This window comes from Photinus pyralis, unplaced genomic scaffold (genome assembly GCF_008802855.1).
Source record: "Photinus pyralis isolate 1611_PpyrPB1 unplaced genomic scaffold, Ppyr1.3 Ppyr1.4_LG1, whole genome shotgun sequence".
Lineage (NCBI taxonomy): Eukaryota > Metazoa > Arthropoda > Insecta > Coleoptera > Lampyridae > Photinus > Photinus pyralis.
In genome coordinates this window covers 22,046,412-22,066,202 of record NW_022170249.1, presented here as the reverse complement: position 1 = coordinate 22,066,202, position 19,791 = coordinate 22,046,412, and the positions used below count along the sequence as shown (strand labels likewise).

Genomic DNA, 19,791 nt, shown 5'->3' with positions numbered 1-19,791 from the left:
TTTAAAACCGAAGATAGGCAATTAACATGGGAAAAACGTTTTTTGCAGATCGTTGCTCCCCCTGTTAACTTAGAGGGTTTATAATGACACCAATCAAAAGAAAATTTTTTTCTCATCTAATGATATACGAATTAGTATATTTTCAGCTGTATTTCTCATTATTTTATCAAAAATTCGGCAATAAATGCAATTAGCAAAATCATGTTAAGCCATGGAAATTTCCTAAAGAATTGAAATAGGTTTTCACACAGACGGAATGGGACGCTTATTAAAATGCACGGAAAACAAATATCGCGTACTAGAATAAATATTTCCTTTGTAAACGTTGTTTATTACAAATAAGTACTTTTTCCTCAGTGAACCGCATTTTACAAATAAATTAATGCCAGTTGTCATAAACTGATATTGATTTTGACGTTTGAATCTGGTTTTTGTCTTACTAGTCATGGCTCTACATGATTTTGGTAAGTGGATTTATTGCCGAATTTTTGGTAAAATAGTGAGACCTGAAAATGAACTAATTCGTATATCATTCATTAGACGAGGAAAAAAATCTTCTTTCGATTGATGTCATTATAAACACTCAAGTTAACATATGGGGAGCAACTATCTACAAAAAACCTTTTTCCCATGTTAATTCCCTCAAACGCTCAATTGAAAGTAAGGTAGTATTTCCAATATACAGGTAGATACGGGTAAAGCAGAAGTCGACACCAACTTTCGTATGTTATGAATTATTTTTTCGGATTTCTTGTGGATAAAACTGAGGTAGCTGGGGCTCGTAACGTTTTTTAAGAAAATCCTTTTTACAAATTCTCGTATTTCCTTCTTTACCTTAACATTATCACTCATACATACAACGTGTCCCCGGATGAACTGAACAAGAGGGAAAAAATTTTTAATTTTAACTTTACGCAAAAATGTCATTCTTTATAAAAATTTTTGCTTGCCTCAGAACCACCTATTCTGAAATAAAAATCTATATATTCCGTTTAGCAGCTGAGAAAATTACAAAAAACGCAATATCTACAACGGAAATTTTTCAAAGTTGCATGTTTTTAATTAAATCAGACTATCATTGTAGTAGGTGAGGTGCAAGAGCTATAGGCTACCGAATGCAAAAAGAACGAACTAAATATCTTCAAAACTGGGCCTTGGACGGACGGAGAAAGTGACCATAATGGCGCATTCAAACATGAGTTGGAAAATGCGCTAAAACCAATAATATAGTTAGTAATTGGTAAATAATTAACGGGAAGTAATCGGCCTTCGTTAAGGTTAAATCGATGGTGTTTGTTAGGGTAAATTAGGCCACGATGAACGTAATTCAAATATTTATTTGGAAGTTCAGATATTTCGAGTGCCTACCGCGACTCTTCCGATTTTTCCGATTACTTCCGTCTTCCCATCAATTAATTACAAATATGGGGTATTACGAAGACATCCGAACTAACCATGGTAACGTAATTGGTAAAGTTAAAAATAAGCTTTAAAATTTAAATAATAGGGTGTAGTTCAGGTTATTTTTTAGCACATTTTCCATCTCATGTTGGAAGGCGCTATTATGCCCACTTTCTCCGTCCGTCCGATATTTTTTGTATGCTCCGCAAATCAAAAGCATTGGGCCATGGTCGCAGTTGTAGTTACTTGCGGATACTTTTAGTTCTTAGTTAAATTATATAAACGATTTCTGATAACTATTTTCTGTCGTCTGTCTGTCTGTCTGTTCCATCGAGACCTCGACCCCTGGGCCACCTAGAGACTTCGTGTTTTCGCTAATTGATAGCTGCTATGGCCTATATTTGCCCGTTACTCATCATTTACAGTGTTGTTACGCGCCAACACCCACGAGTGGAAAGATTTTTTGATATTTTAATAACCAAAGATTCTTCTAGTAAAGACAAGTATACGGCACATTGTAAAATTCAAATGTGATCATTGATCACGTAATGTAAACTTTCTTATTTATGGAGATATTTTTAGCGCATTTTCCAACGAATATGGGTGCGCTATTGCAGAGATGTTCTCTGTCTCTGTTAAAGGCAAACATAGCTCATATTGTAAACATGAGATGTGCGCATGCGCAGTTAAAGTGCAAACAAAGTTATAGGGCGCTTTTTACATATTTTAAACATCAGGTGTGCGCATGCGCATATTGCACAATTGTAAGTTTATTATTTATAAGAATATTTATTCCATATTTATTTTCCTTTCGGGAGGTACTGATCAATTCATACAGAATACGCCTTAAGGCCAAAACTTTTTTTTTATTTTCTTACTACTTTGCTTAGAGCTTGCGCGGAAGCTCTGCATAAGTTACCAAACAAAAGACAAAATGATGAACTGTATAATGAGAATGTGATCAGAAATTTTCCATTCTAACTAATTTTAGTCAGTTTTGGGTACTTATTGGCGAATTTTCCATCTCATATGCGGATATGCCAGGGGACGCAAGGAGTGTGTTGTGTCATGCATAGAGAGAATTTGTGTGCAATCAGCCATCCATTGTATAACACAAAGACCAATACAGTCGGTCCAAGCGGTTATAAAAAGAATTATATTATACACCTACTTACAGCTAGAGTCAACTACAAGAGTATAACCGAGCAAAAAAAAGGTTATATGTTTCCCTAAATCGATCGAGACTGTTAATGTGACAATTATAAATTCATTACCTACATGAAACAAATCGAAGACGCTTAGGACGGGGTTTTCAATGGAGTTGTAGATATAATCAAAATAGTATCCACTAGATCGTAATGTTCCCTACTAAAATTGAACGTATAATGACTTCTTTATTGGACGGTTTTGGATAAAATATATTTTACGCACGGTGGCGCCCCCCTAGGCCGCGCCCAACCCACGCGACGGCCGTGATTGTGTATGTGAGTGATAAGTAAAAATAATATTTTAATTATTGTAAATCAGTTCATTTCAAGACTGTTATAAATTTATTGTTAATTAATTGTAAATAAATAAGGCGTGTAATTAAATTTACGTTGCAGTTCAAACTCTGCTTTTACAACCATCTACATTGCAATGAATTTCAATATTACTTTTAAAGAGATAATCATTGTTATTAAAGCTGCGTTTTAGTGGCCACAGATTTCCTTCTCTGCACCCTACTTATTATTAACCTATAGATTTAAATAAAATTGAGGGTAATAGCGACTCTTCTTTTACAATTTCATTAATTGGACCTTAGAATCTCATTTTTCAACCCAGTTAGAAACTGCATTAATTAAATTTACATCCAAACGAAAAAAAAACTTGCTTTGGAATACCGAATCTTCTCTGTATTGAACGGCTAGACTTCTTGGAATTATGATCTCTGGTCAGGGTAGCTGATCTTTTATTAAAGTGTACCCTCCAAATTATTTGCCCTCTTGATGCGATCGAATACGTTTAGGTTCTTCAACTAAACGAAATTGATACGAACATGCGCGTTTGCAAGGTCGGTCTCGGTACTTAACTATTGTTTGGAATGAATTGTTTATTAATTTGCCAGTGGATTTAGCCTTGATTTATTATTGTCCGTACGCGCGTATAAATTTTTAATTTAGCGATGTGGTTTATTAATTGCACTGGAAAATCTTTTTTATCGCGCGGTTTTCTCCTTTAATTTTTAGTGAAATTCTGATATTTTTTGAGAAAAGTTTGCTTTCTGTCTCTCTTCTCCTCCTTTACGTCAAGTCTCTATTCTTACTTCTCCATTTTATTGTCATTTTTTCTAATATTACTTTGGTGTTCTTCTATTTAGACATTCTTTCTTCGTTCTCTCTCACTGTTTCAACTCTTTCCGCTTATCATCTGCGATTTGTAATCTGTTTTTCCTCTGTTTCCATTATTACTGTATCGTCCATGTGTCGAGGGACCGTATCCTCTTCCTAGAATTAATCCACTTTAACCATGTTTTCATGTTCCTACATAAAGACAAAGAACTAAAACATTTGTGGTCTCAAGCGCATTGCGTTCTTTGGGTACGAATCATTTTTCCCACCCGATTTTTACTTATATACTCGCCAAGTTAAACAACCAAAACGAACCCAACGCCCACACAGCTCCAACTATGTTTTTTTAGCGCGTGTTTGAAAAAATACGTTATTATATTCGTTATGGCTGGCTGACTGGCTGAGATCTCAGCAACTACAATAGCTAGAGACTTCAAATTTTCACTAAAAGCTTTTGGCTATAGTGTAGATGTGCAGGCTCTAGTCTATTTTGAGTTAGATTACTTGTGAGATCGATAATTTAAGAAAATAATTTCGATATGGTTTTCGGAGGTGCTATAATTTTACCGTTAGATAGCGCTACCAGTATAAAAACTTAATTTACTTGTGATTTGTTTTACAAAATAAACACGTACCCTCAATCGAAATTGAATAAAATTAATTATTTAACACCGAAAAATGACTCGTGAAATCGATAATTTTAACCTTCGCTAATAAAATAGCATCATGCATCTGCTGATTTACAACTTGTTTTAAATCTACTTGTGAAAGTATAACAGGGAGTGCGTCCTCATACTCTGTTGCGACAGTTTTTAGAACCGGCAACGCTGTGGCGTTTCGACTCGTAAACACTCGTTTCTTATCTTAACGCGCTTTATCCTCGTATATTAGTTCTGTTGCCTTTCATTATCAAGCGGTACACGTATAAAATTTCCTATATCCGAAATTTTGTAAAATCAAGCCCTAAGCGACCACCTGTTACAGGAAACACAAGGAGAGTATTAATTTTCTCCGAAACCAAACAACACATATTGATGGTTTTTTTTGTATAATTAATTGTAGAATCCGAAAGCATGAGTTTCCTTTTGAACATCTTAACTGAAACAGCAAAATATAAGGAAGGAATTCATTGCGCGAACTACTAAAATTGGAATCTGAAGAGCATTTGATTTCTGACTTCTCAAAAGGACCAATTGACATATTGACAATGAAAACTGAAAAACATTCTCGAAAAATGGATTCTTTAAATTAATACATAAATATATAAGGCCAAGCTAGATAGATGAATAGAAAGATATAGGCCAACAAACATTGGAACAGTTACTAATAATAAGTGTAGATTACCCCCTGTGGGTTCGGGGGTAGAATTGGCCCACTCCCGCCCTGGAGATCGTAAAAGGCGATCAATGGGCCAATTGCCTGATTCGGGCACCTTTTTATCCTTTGAAGGTTCGGCCTTAAATTCCCAAATCGTTAGGTTGTTTTAAATGTCAGTGGTAAGGCCATGCTCTATTAAATGCTCAAATTGTCATGGAGCCCATAGTGCTATCTCTAAATCTTGTCCGATGTATGAAGAAGAGCCAAAGATGCAAGAAAATAAAGTTATTTACAAGGTATTATATGGTGGTACCATTAATATCGTTCGATAAGTTGCCGCGTCAGGGACCCCACACCCATGAGAGCCATCTCAAGATTTTTTTCATTCAAAGCAGGATCGCCCCCATAGTTAAATTAATAGTTAAAGGCCACACCAAGGGATGGAAGAACGATTCTTGCCTCAATAAGAGGGTTGAAGTAGTATAACTCTCGCCAGGAAAGATTGCCGGTCACAGAACACTTGATCCCGATCTACAATCTCTGTTTTTCGTAAGGTGCTAGGGACTTCCGGGATAGTATCGTGTCAATGTTGAACGAAAAGACTTTTTGTTCAACATTAGCACGATCCTATTCCAGAAGTCACTCGCATCTTAATAAAAAGAAAGATTGTAAATCGACACAAGGTGTCCTGTGACCGGCAATCTTTCCTGGCGAGAGTTATATATACACGACTACGCGTATGATATACCTGAATTAGTCATAATGCACTAGACAAATCTGGGAAAAGTGCCACATGCGATGCTCTATATACAGTACAGCACATACTTTTGGATTGCCCCGTGTACGAGAATGAAAGGGCGAAGTTTTAAAAGGAAACATAATTTAGTCCAAGAAGGAAAAACTAGATATGCGTGACACAAGTGTATATTATGTTGAAGACGTATGTATGTTGCACCAATTATTCTTCGAAAAAGGTTTATTAAATAGTTAGAAAATAACTGATAAACCATTTCAATCTTGGCGTTAGAAACCCTAGAGACAAGTGATGGGAAACCTAATAAATCAAACGACCTAATAAAAAAAAGTGGAAGTTTAAATTGAAGAATTGGAATATTATATTTAAGAATTGCATGTTTATTATTACTCATACAAATTAATTTGGTTCCGACGCTGTAACTGAAATGATTCAACAATGACACTCCTCATTTTAGTACGTTGAAGACCGATTTTTTGTTATCAGATCAAAATGATGTCGGTTGGTCCATTTTCGCCGTAAAGACCTATCACAATATGGCGCTGGAGCCAATAATCTTGCACAAAGTTTGAAACAAGTGAAAAATATTCAATTAATCGTCGCAGTTTACAGTGGAATCTAATTGTTAACTAAGAAATTTCCGTCCCAGCTGGAGAGCTTTTCACTATTCGATCCATTTCGGAGAAAGGTGTAAATGAAAACAAACGAGATCTTTTGTAATTGAATTTTAATTTCATATTCGAAGCTGCCATTTTACATTTACTCCAGTTTTTTTTTGGAAAAAAGTAGATCATACAGGCACGTTATTTCTACATCATATGCTTATGCATGTATATTTGTTTATATATACAGTGTTTGAATAAAAATTAATTCTTACATTATGATTTTGACAACTTCTGTACAAAAATACTGATTGTGGAATGTATATTGGGGAGGGGCTCTTAATATTTGTTTTCAAACAGTTCGCTGTATTAAACTAACAAAGAACATAAATAATATATATAAAATCTCTCCTAACATTATAAATATATCAGTCAAAAATGAACTAATAACGTACCAGCCTAAATGAAACGATGACTAAATGAAATACTTTAAATAAAATAATAAATAATGGAATAATGTGTATAATGCACTGATATATTTACAATTACAAGAATCTTAGTAAAAAATCTATGTACGAAGACTACTTCTAATATATTTTCTAATTTAATACTCTTTTATTTATGTCAATAACGATAATAAATAATATCATTACACATGTGATGTTGGTCATCAATTATTGGACGATTTTCCAAAAATTGAATTTCAGTCACATTTCTTCTTTAAATAAGACTAATTACGTAAAATTGCTATTGTACACTTATTAAGCACCGTAGAGTATAACGAATCCCAGAGTTTAATTACACATTACGGTGTGTATAAAGTGAAAGCGTTGAGTGAGGCTTCACTCAACGGTGAAAGTGTTAATGGGACGCGTTATATAACATTAACTAGATTGCAAAATTGCACTTTTGTCCGCCATTTAACTAAAAACTTGTACTTTATAATAAGAAAGAAGAAAAGTGACATTTCCTTTTAGTTTATCGTAAAAGGGTACACCACAAAAATCTTCAAAAAACTTAAATTAAATAATACATCAAATCGCTTGCGAGATTCCATTGGACTAGAATAATAGGACAAATTTGGGTTGCTGATATTGTGAGGAGCTCACTTCCTTTTGCCTTTAAGATATTCGATCATGTGATTAAATTTTTCGCTTTCTTCGGATAAAAGCAGAGCCTCCAAGCAACCCGTAAAAAATTGTGAGGAGAAGCATTGGGACCTGTAAATTATTAAACGAGAGTTAGTTACGAGCATAAATTATTATGACAAAGAGCACGTCAAAATTCAAAAATGTTAGTGCCGGGTACCTAAAAGAAGGTTGCGTTGTTTTTCCCCAAAAATGTGTTAAAAACATACAAAAAAAAAGGGAAACGCATTGTAAAAAATGGGTTAGAAGGTTTAGTTGGGAGGTTTAAAAATAGATTAGTATGGGTTAAACAAAAAAAAATTGGTGCAAGTGTACCTAAACCCCAGGTTCGGCCCCGTGTAATTGTTTTATCCATATCTGAATTTGCTCCATCTCGTCCTGAAGTTGTAGCGAGTCCAAGCACGCTTTGAAAAATTCGGATGTAAAACAGTTTTTCCTGAAAGACAACGATAATCTATTGAAAATTGTTTGGCATGACCATTTCTGGTGACGCTTTACCTCTCAGCTGGAATTTTCTCACAAATCATATAATCAGAACTTAATAACGGTAATAAAGGTTTTTATTGTGCGAATAGATATATACATGTGCAATTAGTAAATTATAAAACTTAAGAATAAAACTATAATACATAAAGAAAAAGCGACTTTAACGAAACTAAAAGTAAACATACATGCTATGTACAAATAAAGCTAAAAAAATACAACATGCCAGTCCTCCACCTCAGAGTAGTTTTAAATAGTGCTTAAAATTAATGGAAAGAGTGCAGTCACGCCAAAAACTATAACCGACGCTTGTTCATTCGCTTCACCCACTCGTAAACCTCACGTGCCGCTTCACTTCCCAAGTTTAAAGTGTCAATGCAGGTTTGGAAATAAGGCGATTTGAAACAGTTTTTCCTGTAAGACACACACATGCTAAAGAAGAGAAAGTTTACAATCTAAAGCTAATAAATAGCAAAGCGTGAGAAATGTTCTGGAATTATTATGTTGCAGAAAACAATATTATTGAGATTAATGGGGTTAATTGAAGAACGAAGCGCTGTAAGATTAGTCGATATTGTTCTAATCAGGTTAGGTCGTTCTTATTTAGCAAGCAAGATAGTTATTCGAAATCAAATTGAAATGTACATATCTCCTGAACGGAACCGGAGATGTGTCTACTATCAATGAATAATTCGTGTGAACTTCCAGACTAAAAGCATAGTACGATAGAAGTAGTGAATCACGTTGTGGAATGTCACGATAGGTACTCTAATTCCGCTGATTCTCGCAGTGACCCCGGAAATACTCCGGATATTTTTCAAGGAACTTTTGCGCAATTTTAGTTCAAGCGGAAATTTTAAACATTCCCCGTACTATACGTAACGGTACCACAACTCGATCAATTTTGAAGCGAAAATACTTACTTGCAGAGACTGTGAAGTTCTGGCTCTCTGAAGAGATTGTAGCAATCTTCGCAAATTCTATCTAACCGTGCGTATATGCTCTTGTCGTAAACTCCTTTGCACTGTTGATCGGCGAATGCCCTTTTTGTAAGGTGGTGAGAGAGAAGAGGCCGCGACCTTTGGGTTGGTGTACAATGTGCTAATTGGATTACCAGCGTAAGTGCCATGCACACCCACACTCCTTTGGTGTATATGGACGTTGAAGATCTGCGATGCATCTGCAAGGAACGCACTATTATAGTAAGAGTGATTCTTCAGTTTCAAACTTATTGAGCGAAGGCTTATCAGTGATTGATGTATATTTTTTACCACACGCTCAGATAAGACTATAATAAATGCGTGCACGTCTTCTCAATCGCCGCTATTATTAGAGCGGTTGTGTAACGCCCAGAGACGCTAATTAATGACCGCGTCAAGGTCAATAATAATAATAATGGTAGAAAAATTTCACGATACGAAGAACCGTGCGTCATTAATACAAATATTGGGCTCGATGAGGTTATCGCGTAAATTCGTTCGATCATCATTTGTCATTAATTAGAGATGAAAATCGACTATAATTGGAGCAACGACCGTTAATCTGGACTTTGAATGAAAAATAATCAGGTGTCTTATATTAATAGGTATTCCATCGACCGAAATGCTTCATTAATAATCGAGTCGGTGTCGGCATGAATGAGAAGGGAGGAAGAGCGCAATAGTGGTGGAAGGAGATGAGAAAAAATGTGCGCTCTTGGTAGGTATTAAAATCACCTGTTGGTACCGGTGCAAGTTTCGCGTTGAATAAGTTTCAAAGGCGGCTTGTTTAAAGAATAAATGATGGGATATAATCACAGTCTTTTTGAAAGGGAACAAAAAGTAAAGTTATGACTTCATCGCGGTTTAGCAAAAGACCACCGGCCGCTAACAAGCTTGAGATTTTGCAGATTACACTCTGTGTGCGATTGTGCGAATCATACATGACGTGAAACCGTGGGAGTTGTTTCATTTTATTTTTATTTATTTTAGAATGGATTTCATAATGATGCCACCTGGAGGTGCTTGGACCGGGACGCGTTTTTATTATGCATAACTGATGTCGGTCGCGGGCGAGAAAATCTTGTTTGCGTTGGATTAAAAAAGAATAAGAAATCCGCTGCCGGAGGTAACTTGATCTTGTTGTGTGGCCGATTGCGGTGGTTCTTTTACAATTTGCGCTTTTTCATTAAAGCAAGGCCGTTGATGGCCGAAGGCCTTCCAAGATATATCTTAATTTTGCTCTTCATTTATCTGCAGAAAAATTGATTTTTTTCGTGTCTAAGATCTTTAACAATGCATTGTGTCGGCTTGACAATTCTGCCAAAGAGATATAACCAGTTTAAAAGATCTGCCAACTATGATAATCATAATAAATAAAGACGGATGTATAAGGTATGATCTCCAGTTCTGTTAGGCCGCACAACAGGTGTGCAATAATAGATAGAGAAAGAGGAAAAACTACAACCAGTTTTTCTTAGAGTTTCTGTATGGTTTCAAAAACGCATCTTCAACGTGTAAGTGATCTGAAATTGTTATAACTTTATCTACTTAATGGCGATATTTCGAACATTAAACTAATTGCTTTGGATAACCTTTTAACTTCGTCTACATCAATTATTTCGGATTGCAATGAGAATGTTTCATAAACCTTACTCGAGCTCTCATTATCACTAAAGATAGACCCGATAGCTATATTGAAATTCTACAAAACATTTCTTTCGATAAGAATATTTATTTATAACTCTGACGCCACCTTCCCATTTTTCCCTTAAAACTGCACGAGAAAATTCAAAATTTTCCGTCTGCAATTGTACACAAAAATGAAGTCGTTAACACATATAAAGTAAAGTGTAAACGCAAAGGTGCCAAGAAAACTTATAATTAATTAGGTTTATTAATAAATAAGTCAATAAACGCGTTACTTTGAATGCGTGCGATATTTCTAGCACAGCCAAGCGGTGAGAGTTTTATTGTTTTCTTATTGCTTTTATTACTTATCTATCTATAAATTAACGTTAGTACCGAACACCTGCCGTTAATCATCAATAAAATGTTAACAGCTCTTTGACAGCTTGTACATTTCCATCCCTTTGTTCATTGACAATTACTTATTAATAATGTAATATTTGGCAACAACAAATAATACTAAACATTTGCGTAATTGGCCATTTACCATTCCCATTCTCAATCTAACAGTGGACAATTGGAGAATTTATTACCGTACTAAAAACACTTGTTTTTTTGTTTAGTTAATTACCTAGTATATGGATAGGAGAAGCTGAATACTTCGGATTCCTTACAATTATTAAGTACAGTAGCCGCGAACGTACCCATTATGCGATTTAAATGTAAGTACAAATAATGAAGGCAAATTGATATCGATAGAGACAACAATTTCTGACGACGTTTATAGCAGTGATTGATCTTGTTTACTGTAAATATAAATGCAGCTTAAAAAGAATTACAGTGCGTCACCGTTTATAGAGATACATCGTAATTACCTTACGCCATCTTCATCTTTCATTGGTGCAATAGCATCAGCGGAATCTTACTATAATCCATGATTTGTAAATATGATCATCAATTACTAAAGGGGGAGGTTCAGTTTGTCAAAAGAAAAAAGGGTTGTACTCCATGGTCGTCTACTGGGCCTTTGTTGGGTGGAATGCTTCATTGGATAGCTCTGTTTCTGTCTTCTGTAGCACCCTTTTATTTTATTGGAAAGCTACTGTGATATTAACTACTTGTACGACGTACGTATCGATTTATCGAATGGGTCGGATGCACCCAGTCTTTGGAAAATGAAACCACGATTTCTATGGGAACTTGTGATTCGTCAAATTCGTGAAATTGTCAAACGACGAAGAGCTGAAGGCAGCTGTCGATTCCTTCCTGTGCAGGGGGTGGGGAGAATGGTACGAAGCGGGTATGAAAAAGCTTTCGGTGTTCAAAAGTGCATTGATCGTTAAAAAAAATACTAAAAAGGCAAAGATTTCAAAATCTAATATTGGTTGCAATAAAATAATGATGTTTACTATGTAAAAAAGCATTGGAGACCTTTATTTACGGACAACCCTCGTATGTATTTTTGGAAACAGCAGAGTGAGAACGCCACACGTTTCCGCCCATTGAAGTAGGAATCTCATTCGATATGTTTTCCCGGCAGTTACCGATGTCATATTCGGCCTGCGCTGTTATTCCCCGTGCTATTAGAGGGAGTCAAAATAAGCATTTTTTCCAAATAAACCAAATGTCCAAAATGTATCCTTTGAGAGCTATGCCGCCCAGAAATGTGAGTTTATTTTTTTTCTCAGGAACCATACGAGCTAGAAGGATAGAGCTTCTCCTAAATTTCTGGATATGTCCGTTCTCAATTTGGAAACGTATTTTTTTAATTCCTGCCACCAGATGGTGCACTCCTAAATGGGGTACGAAAATTCCGACTTCATCGAAATTTGGAATTTGGTTTTCTTTGTACCAGGAAAAGTTTGGTTTCGCCATTTTCATGTTTAAAGATTCCTAATGTCGCTGAGATTGCACTCCTGTTTAAGGGAGGCCCTTCTTAAGGTAGAAATTTTGACACGCACTCTGAATTTCAATTTTTGTTCTTTCTCGCGTGACATATATTGATGTTCGAAGGTCCCAAAAGTATTTATATTTTATATTGTTTGTTATATACTATTATTATTAATGTTAAATGTAATTTTCCATTTCATTTGACGAGTGTAAGTGTAATTCACATTTCGCACCTTCTCACAATTAAATATTATTATTATTATTATTTAGTAGTCGTCATTGTATAATACAGGGTGTGGCAGAGAAAATGATAAGTGCCTCGTTGCTGGCACTTTCGCAATCTGAAGCTAAAAGCGCAGAACGCGACTGGATTGGAACCAATATCTTGTAATGTTATGGAGTAAAACCAGTTTGAAAATAGATACTTCACTCTGCCGCACCTTGTATCAATAAAATAATGAAAATAACTTAAAAAGCATAGTACTCTACTTTCTTATAAAGCAAATTCTAACTGAACGAAAGTGTTTACCACAGCCTTCAATTCAATTAAAAATTGTTATACGAAAAAGTAACCAGAAAGATGATTTTTAAATTCGTTTGACATAACTAAAATTTGCTGCGATTTGATCTAAAAGCAGGTATGTCAAACTAATTTATCATCAAGAGCTTGCGGGCCGCATCTTAAAAAATGCACACTAAGAAAAATTTGTTATTAACCAAAAGTATAGGAAGTAATACAATAAAACGAAAAAATACAAATAATCATAAAATCATTAGTACGCGTTTGAGAAAGTGTTCCGTTTGTCCTATTTTGATTAAGACTGCAGTGTCTCTCGGCTGTTTTTAAAGATAGAAACCTGCGATTTTCGGGCCCCTCTGACACTTTTAATACCACAAACAGAATCGATCTAAATACGTTTGTTTTTAAGGTATAGGGTGCAAACTAAAAGTTTGACATGTAAGGTAGATAAAAGGTAAAAACTGATATTTTTACATTGAATTCAGTGGAATAGTGAAAAACATTTTTGGGCCACCGTTTGTGAGATTTCATCCAAAGATGATATTTTTGAATGCAACGTCCTGTATATTGAAAGTCAATTTTTTTGCATTCTTTTCTTTGATTATATTGATTCATCACATCGTATATTTTATATTGTATACTTTTCAGAAGTTACGTAGAAATGACATGTTTCTACGATCAGCCGTTTTTATTGACTGGTATTGGCTGCCTTAGTTACCATGGATACAAATCAACAAAACAAGATCTCTATGAATCTATGGCCTACTATTTAAAAACAGTAAAAAATAGGTAAGCTTTATTGATTTTCATGGCTATAATTAAAAAACGTATAGGGATGCAAAAAATTGACGTTAAAATATACAGAGCGTTGCATTTAAAAAATACCAACTTTGGGTCAAATCTTAGAAACGGTGGTTCAAAAGTATTTTTTGACTACGGCACTGGATTCTACCTAAAAATATCTAAAATAGGCACCTTTTACCTTTTTTCTTTCTTGCAAGGGTAATAGGATATACGATAACATCCCATAAATCGTTAACGGCGCCGCAGATTTTAGAACGGCGGGTAGCGTGTTTGCCATGCCTACTCTAAAGCCTCATAAAACGCGCAAAATCTTAATAAAAAAGGGCACTTTTTATAGTCAGGGCCTTTTTGTTACATTAAGTAATGTAGGGTAAAAGGAGCTTTCAATTGATACCAATCCGCCAATTTAAACTCGAGTTTAAATACTGTTTGCGCCGACAGTAGTAACACGATTATGAAGATGCTACTTTTTGCTAAGATTTATATTTTTAGACATCCTGTATACGTTAAACGTGATTGGTTTGGGCCGCAGATAAAACTCTGTGGTTGACCTATAGGAAATTAGTAGCGTGTTATGCAATTTGTTTCCACCAGACCACGCTATTTCATGGCGCGACGCACCTAAAGGGAGAGAAAGTTTGGGGCCGATATTGTTTCCCCATCCATTACTAACCAATTTCTTCGTTCAAAAGTCAAAAAGAATGTGAATTATACAAAAAATGTCACATGCGTGATGCTGAGAATCAATGATGCGAATCTTATGGGAGTCAGTCGACTAAAAATTCTGTTTTACGGAAGAACGAACGCAACTTTCGTTTTACAAAAAATATTTACTGAAAAGATTAATTGTGATTTCATTACTTTCCAAATCGTTTGATTAGTGGGAATAGAAGGGCAATTCAACAGTTAACTCAGGGGTCGAAAGAGTACTGGAATAGGCTCAAAAATGAAGAAACCCCCCCCACGTCTGGAGGTTATACGAAAATTGTGCGTCAGATTAGCGGAATCGTATGCTGACGCGCGATGGGAAAGTCCGATTTTGGACCAAAACTGGCAGATATTGTGATGTCGGTGGTCCGAAACGAATGCAACCACTATTAAACTAATTGAGTTATGACATTGTCGTATGCGTAAATGTGACATTAACAATCAAGATTTTTGTTCCACGACTCATGTTTCGGTCTCACTCTCACCCGAGTTCCAGTTATGCTAAAATTGTTAGCTGCAACAGCTGTATCAGTTGCACTCGTTGACAGCTATATAGGCCTAACCACTTGCGAGGACCCCCCACACTCGTATCGTCGTTTTTATTTTTTTAATTTTGTAAAGAGATGCGCCTGTTTGTAATAATTGAACAGCTGGCCGTAGCAGAAAAGTGGATTCGAATTCATGGTCAATTACGGATTGATCTACATATTACGTGAAAAGTAATACCGCGTGAGAATTGAAGTGAGCGGTTGTATTACCTATAAACATTCTCATTCTTTATAATTTAACCGTGAAGGCCAGTGGTTATTATAAGAACAAGTATCTTGTACAATGAGGACTTTAGCAGACAGCATGGCGCTGCTTTTGCAGCAACGAACGCAGTTGGTCACGCTGTCACGCATCTCGAATATCTTTGTCAACCAGATAGATCTAGTTATCTGGCGATGACACTATCAAAAGATCTTCAAACTGTAAAACTCTCCACGTCCCATTTACTTTTTCTCCCTTATTTTTTTTGATTCTCATATTCGCGCGGAGACGACCAAACAAAACAGTTGCCAAGTTTTTGGTATTAATTTATGTGTATTGCCTTCGAGCGGATGAATGAAACGAGTGAATATAAACCCATCGTCGATAACCAAATTGTTAATAAACATTTCAGTAGTCCGCAAAACGGACCGATTGGATACAATTTATTTTTCCGGTTTTGCGTTTAAAAATACGCGCTACTTATCCTATTTATGTAATTATAGAAATTAACGAGCCACATTTATTAAAAGTCAATTTTTTTTGTACCATGGGATATAGTCCGGTATAAAATTACAACCGCGTATCAAATGGACAAATCAATATCCTAAAGTCCATTCATGAAAACTTCAGCTAGGTCACCGCGATTTTATTTGCTCATCACTAACAGTACTACTTAATTTTTATTGTAGTAATACAGAAAGGCGTGTGAAAAATAAATCTTTACGTAAGTAGGCCGAATCATTTTCCTATGAATGAAAACTGTCACAGAGAAGCAATTGTTGGCATTGAACACTTTTTCAAACTAAAAATCATGAATGAAATCGATTTGTGTGGGCAGTAAAATGGTAGAACGCGTACCTACATTAACAAAAAAAGAACGAAAAGAATTGCTACTTGATTAGCTACCTGGCCCTTTCTTAACCGCCCCAATTCCTTTCCAAACGCCGCTTAAAGAAACAAACAACTGTAACAAAAAACAAATAAAACTTACTTTTAATTGATGTAGGTCCAATAATCACACACTTTTCGGTGCACAAAAGCCGATTAAACACAGGAGGGAAAAATCTGACGCAACTTTTCAAATTTAAAATAACCGACCGTTAGACAAATTTTTGGCGGTTTGTTTTAAATCCAATTATTCGCAAACTTAATAACACCGTAACAATGAGCGCAATTTATAAAGTAAATCGTGTTATATGAAGGCGTCGTTCCTTCAGTAGATGTGAAAACACATTGACAGATCAGCTTCTCAGCTTTGGAATATGTATGTATACTATGTTACGGAAGTGGGGATGGAAATTATGTGTTTTTATTGAATATATCAATTTTATATACTTTTAATATCCCCATTATTTAGGGTTACCACCCTCCTCCGCGCCCGAAGCCACCCACATAACGTCGCCTTAATGCATTTTTTTCTGAAAACGAGATTTTTATGGTAGCTTTAATTGCTATTTTTACACGACGTCTGAAATCGTACAACTTTATCGTGAAGTTGCCTTAACAAACGAAAAATAGGCCGGAAAGCACCGGCTGATACAATTCCTGTCCTATTTAGTATAGTCAAATTTTGATATACGTATACTAAATGTCCTAATTGAATTCACACACTTCGGCGAATTATTTAAATTTCAAACGAGAATTTCTCATTTTTTCAAGAAAAACGCCGGACGTAGTGAATAAGAAGATAAAGTCCAAACGCGCGTATATTCCAATTTTGACTTAGTCCAGTCACTTACCCGGAGCTACAAATGAATTATAATTTTCTGTTTTCTGCACACACCCATTGCGATTTCGGCCCTTTTGTGCAATTATGTTTGTCGGCATTTCGTCCCTACTTCATGAAATTACTCCTCAAAATAATAAAAAAGGAACTTACCCCTTTGCTATGGCAAAAAATGTGAAAAAACAGGTAAAAATTGAAAAGTGACATCAGCAATTACATTTTTAATTATCCCCATATGAGACTAATATAGTAGGTAGGTACGTCCTTTTAAGATAAATGGCTCGGGATTATGTTTCCGAGAAAGTGAAGGAATGGTTTACCTACACTAAAGCAAAGCACAGTAAAAGTTTGCAACATCTTTTTGCGAATGGAATAGTTTTCCAAGAATGCCTCGAGCTAGAAGCAAAAAAGTTAATCTCGTGAAACAATATTTGAAAAGCACAATTCACGTCGCAGTATGGCCCTGTTGCTTACACTGAGATACACTTTGTCACGAAAGTAGATAACATAATTGTTGCAAAATATAACGTAAATTCTTTCGATTAAGATGGATATTGAACGATTAATCTACTTTTATTCGAAAAGTTAGTTTTGTGGCAATGCCATGGCACATTTCGTTCGTCGTATTCGTACAACTATAGCATAAACGCGCATTTCATAATATAAATTGTTTGTTGTTACCATTCCTTTAAATTCACCTTCTTTGCTGTTAAGATATATGCCAACCGAAATTTTACTACCTGCACTACTGTGTACAAGAAAATAAAGAACTATTTAAGCATTATTAAGAACGACCTAATATACAGTGCGTTCGATATAAGAGGGTCACCTTTTATTGACGAGCTGCAAACAATTTGTCAAATATAATTTTATGTATGACATTACGATGTATCCGATCACATATTCAAACTTCTGATATCACTTCCGATTTAACCGGAAATCGATGTCACTTTTATTTTTGTAAATCAATTCCTATTTTTTTTACAATATTTGAAAAGAGTAATCAGTTTACTATACAACATGAAATATGCATATGGCTGATACAAAGAAATAGGGAAAAAGCCGTTAGTCCATATTCAGAAAATTTATGAAATCTAGCATGCCGTGTGCTGTTAGGATACGCGGTGCCTGTTGCATTACACGGGGATGTCATATTGCGCAAAACCAAACGAAACATTGAACAAGTTATTCTTATTGTACGTACTTTCTGTCTGACATGGCACATGGCATGCTGGAATTAATAAATTTTCTAAAAAAAAAATTACGAATTTCTCCATTTTTTTGTACATCAACCATATGCATATTTTATATTGTACATAAAATTGATTGCCCTTTTCAAATCTCTTAAAAAACATGCGCATTACATTTAAAAACAAAGGTTGAATCGATGTCCGGTTAAACCGGAAGTCACGCCGGAAATTTCAATATGCGATCGGATAGATCGTAATGTCACACATAAAGCTACATTTGACAAATTTGTCATATCTCGCAAAATAAAAGAGATATTGAGGTGGTCCTGTTACTTCGAACGCACTGTATTTATGAGACGAATTGACACGTAGAGTGAAATAGTTCTTTGGCACCGTTACGCTTATTGTAGTAATTAGTCAATAATAATGAATAATTTATATTTCATTGACTTTTTTTATTGACAAATATGAAAAGTATTGTTCCTTAATGCTATTGATATCAACCACACCAGTTTATTGGTAGATACATCCTATAGTATATTACGTTATAAGGTTGTAATAGTGCTTATTACAGTTGAGTACAAAAATTGCGCATGATGCCGCAAACCTGTAATGCGCAAATTCCATACTTTATCTACGGCGTCCGTGAATTTCAAAATGAAAATAAGGGGTTTGCACATTATACGCAATAATAATCAAAATAATTTGGAACAAACAGGGGCACAAGCCCATTACATCCAACCCACACGCAGATGATCGGCACAAATAAACAAAGAAAATCTTAAAATTACTTGCAGTTTTTCAATTAAAAAACCCTTAATCTGATCGCAACAAACGGTCGTGCGATATTCCGATCATACAAAAACACTCGCTGACAGCTAAACAAGACCTTCTAACAAAGTCTCTCCCCATCAAATTAAATGTAACACCAATAAGGAGAGTTGCTATTTCACCGATATCGAGGACTGTATGACGAAATATAGGTAATTTTTCTACGACCTCTATGAATTTCGAAATGAAAATAAGACAAAACCCAAAACGACAGCTATTGACAGTTTTGACATTGGTAGATTGTCACCTCCAAATGTACATGATCTATTCTAATTTTTTCCATTACGCACGGGTGTAGGTAATGGGTACTATTATCATGCCTCTAATTATACGTTATGATCTCATTTTCAACTTCGATTAGCATTAGTATGGGAACGGATAGTCAAAAAAATATGCGTCGGGTCGCATTTAATGCCCTAAAACTTTTAATGGCACTGTGCTTTCAATATTGTGAGTCATTTACAATATATAACCGGAAAACTGCAAACATACCATTTTTGTAGGTACATTTTTACCTCCCACCATTTAAGCGCAATTCCGCCTGGGAGAAAACCTACCATAGTTATATTGGGCAATAAATGAAATCATTAAAACAATAAAACCTTTTGTAGGATTCGCCCGATTCGTCTAATTTGATGATTTTATTCTACTGGCTATATGAGGATCAATGAAATTTTTAATTCTTTTAGAGTAGTTGAGGAAAGGGGTGAAGGAGCTCCATAAATTTGTGG

At 35.3% G+C, this 19,791-nt stretch overlaps 1 protein-coding gene and 1 long non-coding RNA gene across 3 annotated transcripts in view; one reads left to right on the top strand and one right to left on the bottom strand.

Annotated features, from left to right (window-relative positions):
- Positions 1-19,791, top strand: part of LOC116158721 — a 43,725-nt gene that overhangs the window by 1,237 nt on the left and 22,697 nt on the right. The window lies entirely within an intron of this gene.
- On the bottom strand, positions 6,513-16,552 carry LOC116158719 (ion transport peptide). 2 transcript variants are annotated; one of them, XM_031471552.1, is made up of 3 exons: positions 16,305-16,552; positions 8,959-9,215; positions 6,513-7,624 (listed from the first exon to the last, which is right to left on the bottom strand). In XM_031471552.1, the coding sequence occupies exons 2-3, from the start codon at positions 9,213-9,215 to the stop codon at positions 7,510-7,512; spliced, it is 372 nt and encodes a 123-aa protein (XP_031327412.1). In that variant the 5' UTR covers positions 16,305-16,552; the 3' UTR covers positions 6,513-7,509. The 2 variants fall into 2 exon arrangements, with proteins under 2 accessions (XP_031327412.1, XP_031327411.1); XM_031471551.1 differs by lacking the exon at positions 6,513-7,624 and adding an exon at positions 8,095-8,449.